Source organism: Lutjanus erythropterus, chromosome 7 (genome assembly GCF_056507025.1).
Source record: "Lutjanus erythropterus isolate fLutEry1 chromosome 7, fLutEry1.hap2, whole genome shotgun sequence".
NCBI classification, from domain to species: Eukaryota; Metazoa; Chordata; class Actinopteri; order Lutjaniformes; family Lutjanidae; genus Lutjanus; species Lutjanus erythropterus.
Window position 1 is genome coordinate 27,911,196 of NC_139323.1, and position 15,870 is coordinate 27,927,065.

General features: G+C 39.6%; 1 protein-coding gene across 1 annotated transcript in view; it reads right to left on the minus strand.

Moving 5' to 3' along the window:
* Positions 1–15,870, minus strand: part of myo9bl (myosin IXb-like) — a 75,773-nt gene that overhangs the window by 21,629 nt on the left and 38,274 nt on the right. The window contains exons 5-15 of the mRNA XM_084723438.1: positions 11,604–11,698; positions 7,096–7,158; positions 5,015–5,114; positions 3,831–3,931; positions 3,317–3,446; positions 2,355–2,444; positions 1,615–1,731; positions 1,342–1,476; positions 796–917; positions 496–637; positions 189–384 (exon numbers count right to left, since the gene is read on the minus strand). Coding sequence (XP_084579564.1) covers positions 189–384; positions 496–637; positions 796–917; positions 1,342–1,476; positions 1,615–1,731; positions 2,355–2,444; positions 3,317–3,446; positions 3,831–3,931; positions 5,015–5,114; positions 7,096–7,158; positions 11,604–11,698 — 1,291 coding nt within the window. The remainder of the gene's footprint in view (positions 1–188; positions 385–495; positions 638–795; positions 918–1,341; positions 1,477–1,614; positions 1,732–2,354; positions 2,445–3,316; positions 3,447–3,830; positions 3,932–5,014; positions 5,115–7,095; positions 7,159–11,603; positions 11,699–15,870) is intronic.

Genomic DNA, 15,870 nt, shown 5'->3' on the forward strand with positions numbered 1-15,870 from the left:
GTTGTGGTAGAAGATGCACAAATGGAGTGCAGGAAGGAAGTGTATGATACTTTTTACCTATAATCAAAGCACTAAAGTTTTGTTTTCCATCAATACTATTTTGCATTTCCCTTTTTGTTGCTGTATATTTTATACTGTCGATACTCAATATATCAAGATTATTTCACCCAGATAGGCTGATAATATACCTGAAGTTTTTGCGGCCCAGGCACGTCCAGCCTCATTAAAAGCTGCAAGGCCTCTGATGGTGGCACGCAGGATTCCCCATCGAAACATGGCCACTGGGTCCATGCCGATGAGCTGCCGCACATACGCACGGTCGCTACTCCGCAACAACGCCACAATGTCTGGACGCATGTGGTCTGTGTTCTTCTCCCGGAAATCCTGGTGAAGTTGAACATATCAAGAATGTTCAATAATATTCAAGTGTAACTAAGAATAATTCAAGCCCCTCTGCTTATGTTACCCGATGTCTCCTCAGACTGCCATCCTCACCTTGATTTGATATTTGACTTTCCCAGCAAAGTGTCGAATGACGAAGGCAGGCTCCATGACCGCTGTGGGAACAAAGTATTTGTTCCCCTGGTGCTGCTGCTTGAATTTGGCTAATAATGTCTCATCTGTGGCGTGGGGAAAGCTAGAGTGCAGGAAACAGAGGGTGAACAGAAAGAGGAGAGGAAAAGAAAATACGTGATGATTAATGAGCAGCTTTAACTAAATCAAAACAAACTTCATTCCTACTCGTAGAGATAAGACATGAATGAAAGTGTGTGAATCATCTGTAGCCGCTCTTACTTGCTCTCCTCATCCAGCAGGTAGAGCAGGCCAGTGGGCTTTTTGCTGATGAGGTGGATACAGCCCACATTGTCTGTGTAGTCGATGTTGTGCCAGGTGATTCCCTCTGCTTGGTATTCCTCCTGGATGAGGCAAGACACAACAGTTTGCTGATTTTTTCCACCTGAATTATTTAACCTATTGGTCTCAAATGCAAAAAAAAATACAAAAACTTAAATCATCCATTTTATTGCACTACACTGTTTTACAAGTAAAGCTTGACAAAATAACTAAATACTCTAATAATACATCTACCTTTGATTTGTCACCCAGAAAGATAAGATAAACTAGCCTGAACTAGCATGCAACTTTTTCTCCTTTTACAGATGAAGTGATGAGGAAATGCCTTGATGAGTCACCATTTAAGCAGTCATTATTATAAACACAGAGCAGAGAGGAGAGTCACAGGTCTGAATCACAGAGGAGCGAATCTTTTGATGGTGGATTGTTCACTGTGTCGCATACAAAAACTTTGGGAGGGGACACAAATAAAACAAGACCACTCGCCTGCTCCAGGTTGAAGATGTGGTGGTTGAAATAATACTGCAGCTGCTCGTTTGCATAGTTGATGCAAAATTGCTCGAAGCTGTTGGTCTCAAAGTCCTCAAAGCCAAAGATGTCCAGAACACCAATGGACAAGCACTGGAAAATAAGAGCATCAACACCAACCGAACACTAATGAGGAGCAGAAAGCAGTACTCATAGCATTTATATATTCATGTAGAATTTTTCTCTTTTTCACTGTTTTTGTGGTGTTGTGTGAGTGTGTTTGTCTCTCACTGGGATAGATTCCTCCATATCCTTCTTGTTAAGCAGTGCGTGATTGATGCGTAGGACGATCCAGTCGAACAAGGCGCTGTACAAAGATTTGGCCATGGAGTCTCTGGCTGTGATAGCCTGAAGGGAAAAAGAGGGAAAAAACTTCAATAAACTTAACAGAAGGAGACACAAAGGCACCATTTCAGAGTTTTCTTTGGATTTAGAATATAACCCATATTCCAAAATAGTTGGGACATTATGTAAACTGTTAATAAAAACAAAATCCATCAAATTCAGAATGAGTTCACAAAAACAATCAGGTTTATCAGTTTGGACATAAAATATCTTGTCTTTGTACTGTATTAAAGTAAATATAACTCACATTTTACACAGCATCCCAACTTTTTTGAGATCAGGGTTGTGTTACATAATGTGATGAAAACAGAAGCCAAAGTGCTATTTAATAAGTGTGCTTTGGAATCAGATTATAATGCAACAAAAGTCTGATGGAGGCAATCGTAAATGAGAGCTGAAACAGATAAAAAGCCAGAACAGAGAAAAAGAAGAAAAGTATGGAGCACATAAAAAAGTAAACATTATAGAGTGATGGAAAGAAGAAATCTACTGTAGGTGTGGCATCAATAAAGAATGAGAAAGGCACAAAGAAGACGCAAACACACAAGTGCATACCAATTAGTGTGCAGTTGAACGCTATTATAGTAATGACAGACTGCAGAGATGTCTTTGTGGCTGGTGCCTACCTCAGAGTGGCTGTAGGGGAGGATCAGCTTGTCGTTGACTGTCACCGTTTTCCTCTTCGTCAGCGCCTCGACCAGCAGCTCCTCTTTGACCTGTGAGGGAACCCACACAGGTTAATGCCGACAGTCACAGGCACAGCAAAGTCCAGACGTTTCCATAGCCAACTACTCATTTAAGTCCAGCAACTACTTTATTATATTCTTTTTTGATTCTAACAGAAAAGCTGTGATTCATTATACTGTACATTTTATGACCACAATCCCCTGGTTCAAAACAATGTGAGCATGATAGCGAAAGTCTGTATCAGTCCTGCCTCCACATGCTCTATATGTATGTGTTTAGGAGAGTGCGATGTACTTAGCTGTGTCCTATTGAGTAGAGAGTGTTTGACAAAATGACAGGTGAAAAAACACATGACAATATAGTGACTCGATGACTGCGCAGTTTGGATTAAAAAGTTCACTGAAAGCGCTGCATTTTCCTTATAATGCTCCACCACACAGACAGTGATGGGCTTAATAAATATCTTTATCTTTATTCATATTACGCTTTTTACAGCAAAGCCATCTCTAAGATGCACTGCAAACACACACTAAAACAGGCAATATTGTCAAAGTAACAGTCCTGTGTTATAGGAAAATGAAGGCCATGCCTCAACCTCACACTGTAATTTTACAGTTTTTTTATGTCCTAAAATGCTTTTGTATTTTTTGCCATTGACCAATTACACAAGCTAAAAATAAAATATGATGTAATGGAACTTCCTACATTGAGAAAGTTTCTCCTGCTTTGTGTGTAACAGAGTGAATGTTCATTCTTAAATCATACATGCCTGCTGCCCACAGGCAAACTCATTAAGATCAGTATATATGATGGGATAGCACTAAATTGAAGGTGCCAAAGGCTACCTGGCTACCTTTTCCCACTGGTCTGGGAGTCACACAGAAACAAAAACATTTGTTACCTTTAGCAGGTCAGAGAGCGTAGCCAGAACTTCTGGTGGTCCCACATCCAACCCCTCGTCTCTCCCTGTCGACTTCCTCCTGTAGGTCACGTTGCCCAGATACAAGATGGCGGAAAGCACAGAAAAGATCCTGCAACACGGTCACAGAAATTGTGTAGACTGAAAACAATGCTCATATGACAAATGCAGGAACAATTGTACACATGCTGTTCTTCAGTCTTACCATCTGTTTATGCTTAATAACAAGTAAACTGAATGGGAGCATTGTATGGAGCCGCTTCTAATGTCTCTGCTACATTGGCCCATTAGATGTAGCTATTGTTGTGGTGTTGGTGCTCTAAAAGGTCTCTTTGTTGCAATTTATATTTTTGGTAATGTGACTCAAGGCTCAGACCAAAATAACCTCTATAACCTCTAGTGGAAAAATGCTTCAGGATATGATTTTCAGCACAATCATTATGGCTCTTTCCTGCATTACACACACTATACTGAACATGTTCACTGATTCACTCACTGCTTCTTGGTGGCGGGAAGGAATCCAACCATCTCCATTGCCTGCTGCAGCCTTTCAAAGTCATGACGCAGGTCTTCCTCATCTTCTATCTTAAAGTTTTGCTAAAAGGAAAGACAGACGTTAGAAGGATAAATGCATAGAGATAATACAAAGACAGCAAAAATACAAAATGAACAGACAAAGAGGTGAAAAATAGACGTGAATGAATAGACGGGTGAGAAAAGAAAGTGTGTGTGAGAACAAAGACTCTTCATTAATATGCAGGACACATGTGCGCAGTAAGCTGGGAGTGTATACAGCAGCTTATTCAGAAGCTTGACAGTCCTCATGAACACAAGGTCCACTCACATGGGGTTACAGTGTTACCTTAAAAATCAAATCACACACAGGATCTGGTTATAACAAATGGATTGACTTTAAAGGAATAGTTTGGATTGCTTGAAGTGGGACTGTATGAGGCACTTATTGATAGTCAGTGTGTTACCTACAATAGATGGTGGTCAGCATGCCCGCAGTCTGGAGAAGCAGAGAGGGGCGGTAGCAGAGAAGCTAAGCAATGAACTACTATGGACACACAAAATTTTTTTCACAGCTTTGCTTTGTCGTAGGACAGCCTTTTCTCACAGGAAATCACTGTTATATAAACTAAATATTGCTCTCTCCACAGCCACAAAATTCCATTGGCGAAATTGGTGATTTTACCGTGTAGAACTGCTGGTCTACTGCTGCCTCGATTGTTTGTTTGTGTTATTGTGTGCCTTTGGTGTTTAAAAAGGATAGTTTGGATTCACCAAAGTCATACAGTAACACCAACAAACTAAAAGAGTGAAGCAGAAGTACACGAGCAACTCTGGTGTTCTGCAAGGTAAAATTACTGATTTCACCTACGGAGTTCATTGGAGAGAGTGATATTTGGATTATGTAATAACGATTTGCAAGGTGAAGCAGTGAAAATATTTTAAATATAGAATATACTTAAAAGGACTTTTTTTTAAGGTGGGCCTTTTTTAAGTGGCTAAAATACCCTTTTGTTGATTTTAATGGTGCTTAGCTTCTCCAAACTGCAGCCAAGTCAACCAGCATCTATTGTAACTAATACATTGCCAAAGAATCAGTACCTCATTCCACACCACTTTAAAAAATCCAAACTATACCTTTAAACTGCTGGATATGCAATACAATACCTGCTTGAGGTAGAAGTATTCTTCAGGCGGCAGCAGCTTGAACTCCTTCCTCTCCTCCTCTGAAGCTCCCAACAACAGGTAGTAAAACACGTGGTAGTTCCTGGAAAACACACATCATTCTTATAGTTTGTACTACACACCAACTATACTATAGACCAAGTTATTACTACAAAAAATGTCCTTTAACCTTCTCTTCAAAAGGACTGATTCATTCTCATGTGCCTTCATGATTTGTTTGTTTTATTATCTGGGGGGCAGTTATCAGTGAATATGAGCTTCATGCTTAATAAGGTGTAGTTTTAGAGATAAACCCAGAGTCAACATATTGTAAAAAGCTAATAGAAGGAAGACAATGTGTGGAGCTCAGTGATGCTGGTATCAGTTTTCCACTCGTGCTATCAATGGGCATGTAGGTAGACAGGCGGCAAAGCTTTGTTGTAAAAGCACATGGGAGTAATGAGTTTCCACACTTATCACTAAGAAACAATGACATCATACAGTAGTCACTCCCTGACTAGACAGGCGAGATGCACTGTCAACAGCAACCGTAGGCTGGGTGATTAACACTATGCTATACAGGCCTGAAGGTTACAGAGGCGGGCTTTCCAATGGAAGCTGACAACATTTTCCAAAACTAGCAGGGAAATCAGGACAGGAAACATGAAAGAGTAACGCTTCTCCCACTCAAAACAGCTTCAGTGGCAGACTGCGGTTTCACAGAAAGCTTGTGTATTATCTTTATCTGCAAAATCTAAAAATGGAAAGAATAAAACATGACTTGCGTAGTTACAAAAAGCCTTCCTGTGTAAATATCAGTTTACAGAACCACTTCACAGCTAAAGCGTTGCTGTATGTACAGTAAATGTTAGTCAGATTTTTTTGTTGGTTTCACTGTGATGTAACAGTTTAAACTGTGTTATCAAAAATGTGTCAGTCTCTTTAGTGAATAATTCATCAGTAATATATATAACAGCAAATCACACTCACTCCTCTAACACTCTGACTGTATTTTTTAATTACCAAACATTTGTTTGCATATTAGTCACACAAACGGCAACAGACCAGTAGTCTAGTCAGTAGTGGATGTCACAGTGAGTAACAAAGGCCTGTATGATGTGAAGGAAGAGTGAGGCAGTCTTTCTCAGGAAAGCGATTACTTCTTTATCATTTGTTTGTATAGCGACAATTAATTCTTATGTCACACAAATTGGAGTCACAAGAGGTCACATTAAAATTAGGCAAAACCAAATTATATTAAAATGAGCTTTCAAAGTGTAAGTCCTATCAAGTGGCCAGACTGTGGGGTATATGTGTACTTTGGTCATGTAGGGGACATTATTCAGTTCACTACAGACACACATGCTAATTTAAGGTGGCATATTAGGGCCTGGCCATTAAGCGATTTTTGAGACCAATGTGATGCTGATTTTAGAGGGGAAAACTTCAATGATCACCTATATGGTGGCCAGTGTAGTGAATTTTTGAGCTGAAATTAAAGTAGACCTTTTATGTGTGGACTGTGCATCAATTTTGCACAGACATACCATGCAAAATATTATTTAACATGTTAAATAATTTAACATATACATAAGAAATATAAAATAAAAAAAGAGGTAAATAAACATCAGTACTGTATTTTTTGGTATCAGTCAATAACTGATCATTTAAATAAAGAATAAATAAAAAATCAATAGCTTAAAATTAATGTTATTCAGTTACAATATTTCTAAATCACCCCAAGCATCATTTTCTGCATTATACGTTCTATAAAAAAGTTTTCATATTAGTACATAGTGAAAAATATATAAACTAATACTATTGTATCTATGATAGAACACTGTAAGGCCCACACCAGCAGACAAAATCTGTTGACGGATTAATTGGTGTTGTGGTATGAGCACATTTATGTGGGTGTGTAAGGGTTTAGGCAGACGAGCATGTAAAGTGAAAAACTACAGACTGAAGCTATCAGCTGAACTTCATATCCAAACATCAGTGACACCACATGTTTGTACAGAGGGCCCCATGAAGGTCAGTGGGGGTGAAAGGTCAAGACCCCCCCCCCCCCCGGCCATCCTCACCTCTCGTTTTTCTCCCTGGAGACCAGACGAGACTTCTCCAGGAGATACTTCTCTACCACAGCCCTGTAAGACAGAGTGACAGAGAGAAAAAAGAGGAAGAAGACAAACAATGAGGATGAATCACTTAACACCAAAGGTCACTCTGCTCTGTCCGTCTGTGTGTGTGTGTGTGTGTGTGTGTTGTGTTTAGGTCATTTGTGAAAGTGGGCTGGTAATAAAAAATGAGGGGAGGAGCAGGAGGGGAAGTGAGGGCAGATGGTCGGAACAATCAAAGAGTGAACAAAGCGTTCAGAAACAGTCAGATGGATTATAGCACATGACACTCACCACATAGCAACACACACACACGACAACAACCAAACAACTGTGGAATGAATTTATTGTATTATATTGTATAGTAGCTATAGCTGGACAGAGGAGGCTGGAAGACTATTGCAGGGGTAGAGGTATGCTTTCAGACCACTGTAGTCATTTGATATGCATTATAAAAGCAGTGGTATTTAGCCAGTACAAGAGGCCAAGGCAATAAAGTTGTCTAAATCAGATTTTATAAGTCAAGAGCTGTTTTTTCTATAGCCAGGCAAAAACAACACTGACGCCAGTCACTAAAACACTCTAAGAATAGAACTGTGCTGCTGTGAGAAACATAGTTGTGTCAATCTGCTAAAACTGCAGCCACATCTACAGACGGATTAACTGAGACCAAGTTCAGACTCCTACCATATAGATTTGCTAGTTTGAGTATCCCTTTTCTCTTTTTCTCAGAATAGTCTGCACTGCTTGCCTCTGTCCAGACCTTTGAATCCACCCACTCCACTCAGGTGATAGTTTCTACCTTCAGAGAATCAGTGTAACAAGCTGATAATTCTGATATAAGGCAATAGCACTGCATTGGTTTCACGAGAAAATTACTTTAAGAAATATTATAAAAATGACGGGGTGTGATTTATTGTCGATACACCCACAAATACTAATTAGGAAACATGGTTGAGATTCTGCAGTACGTATTTGAGCCTCAGTCAGACCCAGGATCAGATAACGAGTGTGTTATGCACCAGTGCACCAAAATTGGTCACAAGATGTATCGAAATAGTAAGTGCAGTGAGCATCGTTTATTTGTTTATGTTGTTTGCAAGACTGTAAGTGGCAGCGGCTGACACTGCTAATGCTAATGCTTCTACTGACAAATCTGCTGGAGGTTTCAGGTTTCTTTCACTGCATTACAGTGACTGGCTTTCAGTTTCAATATGTACCAAATCTAGGGGTTTTTTTTGAATCTCAGATTTTAGAGAGGTGTGAAAATCTCCCTCTTCAGTAGAGGAATGTGAAAACACCTCACTAGTGGCAAACTTTCCACAGACACAAGTCAGCATAGTAAAGGCCAGACATTTTGGGGGAAATAAACATGAGAAAAATACATTTTTGAGTGGAGGAGATCTTTAATTTAGAGAGAATAAAGGTTAATTTCTGTGAGCAAGTTCAAGATGTGTATATATAAAGATGTATGAGATACTTTTGACAGGATTGGGCTTCATGGCGCGCCCTGAGAAGCTGACAGGAATTCAGACTAGGTTGTCATTTGAACCAGTTCCAAACAGTTACAGTCATCTCGCACAGGTGTTGGTTGTGTAATCTATCTTCTATAAATATATAAATACAGGCCATATGGGCTTTTACTGCATAATGCAGCTTCTTCTGAAACTTGTGCAACAGTCACCCAAAACAGGCATCTGGTGCCCAGTCTTTCAAATGTTTTTATACTTGTGGAAGTGATTTGTTTCAGTGAACCTGCTTCGCTCCTGAACCAAGTGCAGGATCAGTTCCACTTAATGGTGTAGTTGGACAACGTCTCTCATTATCTTGGGTCATAAAACAATAGTGATATATATCGCCAATAGACACTTGTAGCATTAATAAAACTGTTCAATAAATAAAAAATAAAGTTTCACTTAATTGCAAAAAATGAAACCACCACAAAAGCACATAACAAAATATGCCCATGCTCATAAACTGTGTATCACATCCTGTGATAATGAGGAGTAGTGTGAGTGATACACTCAATCATTTAACAGGTGTGTTGTTTCGTTGCACTATCAACATGTGACCTAACAACAGGAATAGCATGGAGTGAGAAAATTAGTGCACATGGTGGGGAATTCCTAATAAAAAAGGAGACTTTTTTTTTAAACTAAGTCTATTACCTATATCCTCAATCCAGCCTTATTTCTCTTAGTCTTTATTTGAAAAGGTAAAAAAATTATCAATAATTATCTATATCAACTGACACGAAACATTTTGTCGTGATATTTTTTTCAGCTATATTGCCCAGCCATAAAAACAGTACATGTCTGCGGGAATGTTGACAGAAGCCTCTTTTCAGAAAGGTATAGAGGAGGCGACCGACATGCTGGCTACACATTACATCTGTCAGCATATACCAGAAGGGTAAGGCATACATACATAAACATACATAAAGCACATGTTCGTGCCCAGACATCTTTCACCGACACGCCGCCTGCCTTTTACACCTCTTGTAAAGTGTGTATTCCTTTTCATGGTTCTGTACCGTCTTGCTCAGATCCCAATGAGGATGGATTAGCAATCGCACAGAGACCCACACAGAGAGAGAGAAAGAGAGAGGGAGCGTAAAAATATCCCGTCTGTCAGTTAGTCAGTCCACTCAGAAAGCAGAGCAGAGCGGAACAGCAGCCTTCCCTTTGTTAATCTCCTCTATTGACTGTCTGAATGGCTGCCACTGGAGATGGAGAGATAGACAGGCCGCCTTTGTTGGGTCCACAGAGCAGAGCTGTGGTGGTACTGTGTGTCTAACACTTTACTGATGTGAAGATGAAGGCTACACCAACATATCAGCTATGCAAAATATTTTAGTTTGACTGCATTCATTGCTTTCAATAAGGATGTATAATAAATATCAGGTCGATAATCTGAAATTTATATTATTACTTATTTTTCCAGTAATTAAATTATAGCTGATAAATATTGGCTGTAATAATATCTGATTTGATAGATTATGTAAAAGCATTTAATTCGAATTCTTAGCCAAAATGCTCTATAAAAGCATAAGTATATTTGTGAAGTTTTTTAATGAGCTTAACTAGAAAAAATAAATTAACATTTTAAGAGTCAGAACTGCTCTTTAATTTTATTGTAATAGCGATGACAGTTAGATTTGGTTTGGTCAGACAAATACATTTTTGTAGTAATAAAATATATATTTTATATTATATTTTCTGTATCATTTGTCAGCGTTTATAATATAAACATGTATTGTGTCACTGTGGTGATTAGGGAGACAGTGGGTCATTCTAAGTTAATATGAGCACCTGTTCAGCTTTCTGGTTGGGGAGAGAGGGTGAGTTGGACTGCAGTATTTTGTGCTGCTTGCTACTTCTTTTGTGATCACTGTGATTACAAGTTTGTGCGGGATATAACGATATTTTTGTCAATCTCAGATTTGAAAAAAAGTGCATACATCTCCCCCTTCAGTAGAGCAATATAAGTTGATGCTTTTTGTACAAGTATAGGCCCCACCTTAGCCTCTCAGCGACTTTATTGTTTCCTGAGGTTGTGACAATATCAAAAAGTGAAATTATCGGTTCGCTTATCTGCATCGGCCATAAGAAGCAGGTATTTATCTGTTATCATGTTGCCTGAAAAAATCCTTATTGTGCATCCCTAGTTTTCAGCATTTCCTTGTCTACGTGTGTTGACTTTGTAGCACAGAGAAGCGTCAGCCAGCTAAAATCAACTCTCCTGATTGGATTACAGACCATTATCAGGGTAAGCAATTCAACAGAGCATGATGAGACCTGGTGCCATTAGGGGATAATCAGGTTGGGGATGTCCATTTAACCAGGGAGCTGAGCAGCTGTTGCCTCAGGCATTTACATGTTTCAAATCATGTTTTATTTCTTGCATAAAATGTCTGCATTCTCACCAGCACTGCAGATCTCATCCTATTAGCCTTTAGTGTGAACTCTGTAATGAACATTCTCTGCAGCTTTTCAGCTTTTGACTCCTTCACAACTACAACATAGCATGTTATCTTTTTTAAAAAGACACTGCATTGAGCAGCTGTTCCCCTCTCCTGATGAGGAAATGAGGAAGTGACACAGCTGACAGACTTTGATGCAGCTCCTAACCAGAATCTGACTGCTGAGAAAAAGGAAGGACATGTTAGTGGTTGAAACTTTCAGTCTATATACACACACACTGCACAGAGAAGATCCACATGACCATGATCGTAAAAAGAGCAAAGAGGAAGCCATATTGGGCTATAGTGAGGTAGAGGACCCTGATGATGAGCTACAGGAAGAAGATTCAGAACACAAAAACAATCATTCATATGTTCTTGTATGGTCCTGTGCTGCAGATGATGGCACTGTGGCTTGGATTTACTTTGCAACCAACCACTTTCACTCTCAACAAGGCCTCACACAAAGACACACACAGAAAACAAACACATGCACCCACTGTTAATTACTCACCCTCTAACCACTCCACTCTCCAGGTAATTAACCTGGATGAATTTACCGAAGCGACTGGAGTTGTTGTTGTGGGCTGTCTTGGCATTACCAAAGGCCTGCAAGAGACAACAGGAGAGGACAGAAACACAGGGTAAGTTTAAAGGCATGAAGTCATAAACAGTAACAGCAGCACATCAAATCAACCAACAATCTCTCAATATACATGTAACATCACTATGGCTATGTCAATTTTCAATCTGTATTAATCTTAAAACCTTATTCAATAAAATCCAGAATTATGTTGTAGGCTAAAAGAAAAATAGCACACAAGGGATTTTCAGTTTTTCCAGTATTTCTTCCCAGCCCAGCACCCCCTTAATCCCCCTGCTGACACCTCAGCCGACACAGTGAGACCCCTCCCACAAAGAATAACCTGATAGTCTGGCCAAATAGATAACAAAGACAGCAGTAGAAGTATAAGATAACAATGAGATTTGGCACAAAAATGGAAATGGGAAGAAAACGGTAACAATGAGACAAAAGTCAAACAAAAAAAGAACATATGTGTATGTATCAAGAATTTATAGAAAAGTACAAAGTTTACATTGCAATACTGCCATTATCATGACGCACAGCAAAGGTGCCACAGGCGGTAGTTGAACATGTTAACTCATTTTGCTCATTGTTAATGTTTTGAAACTCAACTGTGACCTATGTTAAGTTTCAAACCTTATATGGAGGGGCTATTGGGTGCAACACAATATGGGAGTGTACCTTCAAGCCAGCTCATCTATCAGCACCCTCACTGAAGTCAACAACAAGAATAACACCATGACATCGAAGAAACAAGACAGTCAAGGGGTTAAATCTTGTGTTTAAACAGCAGCTGAGACTGCAGAGGGAAGGGGGTGGGACTAAGTGTGTGCATGTGTGCGTGTGCACATGCTTGTGTGTTTATACATGTTGGGGGTCTAAAGAGGGGGCAAGGATCCGCAGCTTGTTTTCCCCTCTTGCCCTCCTCTCACCCTCTTCCCATCCATCTCTTTCTTTTCTTTCCTCCTTCAAGACCCTCTTCCTCCTTCACTTGTTCGCTGTGTGTGTGTGTGTGTGTGTGTGCATTAGTAAGGAGGAGAGTGAGAGCAGAGGTCAGTGATGATTGATGAGGTTAGGACAGCCGCTCTGTATAGCAGTGTCACAGCAGAGACAGAGAGGACCAGGGTTTCTCTGCAGGCCTCAGGCTGATGCTTACCCAGCCAGGGGCACACAGAGCCCAGACACCAGGCCTCTATGAGGGGCCCTGTTTATTGCATTGATGCAGTAACAGAATAGCACTCCTTTTTCCTTCATGATGCTCATGCTCACATGGCTACAGATAGACACACACACAGACACTCAACAAAAGGCCACCGCAGGGGAAGTTGATTCAGTGCATGTTAAATAGGAGCCACATTGTATCTTCCAAAGCAGTTGCAGGGGGAATTTGATACAGTGGTCTTGAGGCTGATTAGAGTTAGGAGGGGAGATTCCTTAGGATGAAATGCTGACCTATTTTCATTTCTGCTGCTTAATTTGACCTTTTCTTGCAGTAATAAAACGTCTCTTCTTTTGCACCAATATCATCTTTGCACCAATGTTTATTTTCTCAGTGCAGTGCATCAAACTAAATATGATTCTAAAACATTTTTGAGACCTGAGGGAGGTATGAGGCAAGAGCTGTTGCTTGTTGATAGATGATGAAAGAGATTCAGCTCTCTTGTCTGTAACCAGAATTATCCATCTTCCGTCTAACTTGGACTTGCTCAGACAAAGCTCCAACACACACAGTCACTGGGCTTTCTCTCTTTTTCTGTTTATATGCATGTGTGTATCGAGGGTCCCGCTCTTTTCTAAAGATAATTTTCCAGGACTCTTCCAGGACATTTTCAGCGGTGATCTAGCTAGTATGAAAGACAGGGACTGTACGATACACAAATATGTTCTTCACTATGGAAGTCTGCTTTAAACTTAAACTTGCACTTTCTTCTAGATTTTCTGTCACTTACTCCTGTAACTAAGGACAAGTGTTATAAAACATATCAGTATACAGGTCCCAGCTTTCATTTCTGGCCTTGTTTTAATGCACGCTAACCTATCTTAATAAAAACCAATACAGTTACCAGCCAAAACAGTGACTAACATTTGCATGTGAAGGGTACTGTAACTTACTTATTTGGAGTTTTGGACACTTAAAATATAATATCATCAAGCAGGTGCTATGTGTGACTTGGGGGTGTGTTCACAGCATTGACACAATATAAAAGAGTTGCCTATTCAAAATTCTCCCTTTAAACAATGATTTGAATGTTAATATGATCCCAAAAATATAAATGACAATTTTATCCATTTTGGGGAGCTCTGATCAACAACCTATATGGCAAGTTCATTCTTCGCTAAATAAAATAGATGAATGATGGTTTTTGTTTGTTTTGTTTTTTTGTTTTTTTTTTATTTTCCATGTGTTTTCCGTGACTGGAAAATAGATCAATTGTTTGCCAGGTTTTCCAGGGTAAATGGGATCCCTGGTGTATATTGTGTTCAACACAAATTCTACTACTCCTGTAATATTGTATGTGTGCATTCATTTGCATGCTTAGTATACCAATAATAAAGTGTGAAATTGTACATTTATTTATTAAGGTGTTGTCTGTATAGACTGCCATTACTTCCGTTCCAAGTTTCAGGGTCATTAAGTGTTTTGATGCTGATACTCTCACCGCTTAATGCTGCCCACTGTGCCCAGTACTGTTCTGGTCGCCCCCACTCCACAAACCTTGCAGCCAAGAGTGAAAAGCCCTGGGAAATCTCTGCAAAGCCCAGGCCGCTGCACCATGGTGGGAATGCTAAACATGTCACAGCATCTTTCGTATTCGAACTTGCCCATGAACAGAAGATCTGATTGGCTGGAAGGCTCAGCAGGTATGGGGAAGCGGAGCAATGGCTTCTCAACCGTGTCAACAGCAAGATGTGGTCTAATCTGCATTCTTACGAAATAGAGGTTGCTTTCAAGGAGTTTATGGAAGGAGAACAAGGAAGGGAGAGTGAGAAGTAGAGAGACAGAGAGAAAGCAGGGCCAGCTGCTGTGCGTACATGTCCACATGTTGTGGGTTATGCATATGCAGTGATCGTTTCATGACGTACAATGCTGTCTTAACTGATTCCTCTCTGTGGTGAGCAGGCTTCTCTGGCAGCTCGGCTCCTCTGTACATTTCCACTTCAACAGAGCCAGACCTACCCGAATGAAGTCTCACATCCCCATTCAGCCCCCTCACATACATACACATACACACAGAGACGTACACACATACACACACTTCTCCTTGCAAACCAAACAAGGGGAGTGTCTGTAAAACCGTGCAGTTTATGAGATGTTTGTCTCAACAAGCAAGTGGGTCAGAGACAATAAAGGATAAATTATATACTTTAAAAAGACATTGAATGTTATGGTCTAGTATAAACTTGCGCAAACATCAGCAATCTGTGTAAGAACACAGTCTGATGCTGTATACACGATAATATGTGCACAGAAACAAATTAAAATATGTAAGTGAATTGTTTTAGGTACTCTGACAGTATGGGTCACTTACGGTAAGTATGGATCTCAGAGTATTACAGCTTGTAGTTAAACATTCTTACATGATTCCACCAAATCTGTGCCTTTTCCATGCCCAATACATTACATTTATGAAGAGCATCTGTATTATACATTATAGTATCAAGCAAAGTATCCTGTACTTTATCATACTTGCAATTTATAGATACATCATGGAAAATCTTAATAATAATTCCCAAGAACACTGAAAAAACAAAATTCAGCACATCCCCAATCGTTAACACCACACTTCACTATGAAATACAATGATTAGAGTCCTCCGTAATTTATTTTTTTTCCATTATAGTGTGACTTTGGTTTCAATTTAGACATTTAATTACATGTTCTCATTGGAAATTCACTTCCATTGAAATACACATATTAGTTGTGTTTCCCCTCAGTCCTGTTACTCTGACACATCCTTTTCTCTAAAAATCTGGGACTTTACACAAGTCACATGATCAACAAGAAGTACCATCATATGAGTCCCCTGAAGGCCATGTGAAGATCAAAAGTAAATTCTGTGGCTTTCTTTGTTTTAAGTCATACTGTAAGTATGCTGAAAAATGTCACTCTTAATGTTCAGTTCTTTTACCAAAATTATTTCATAGATGCTACTATGCTTCTTTTTTTTAAAGATATTTTTACTAAATCACTCAG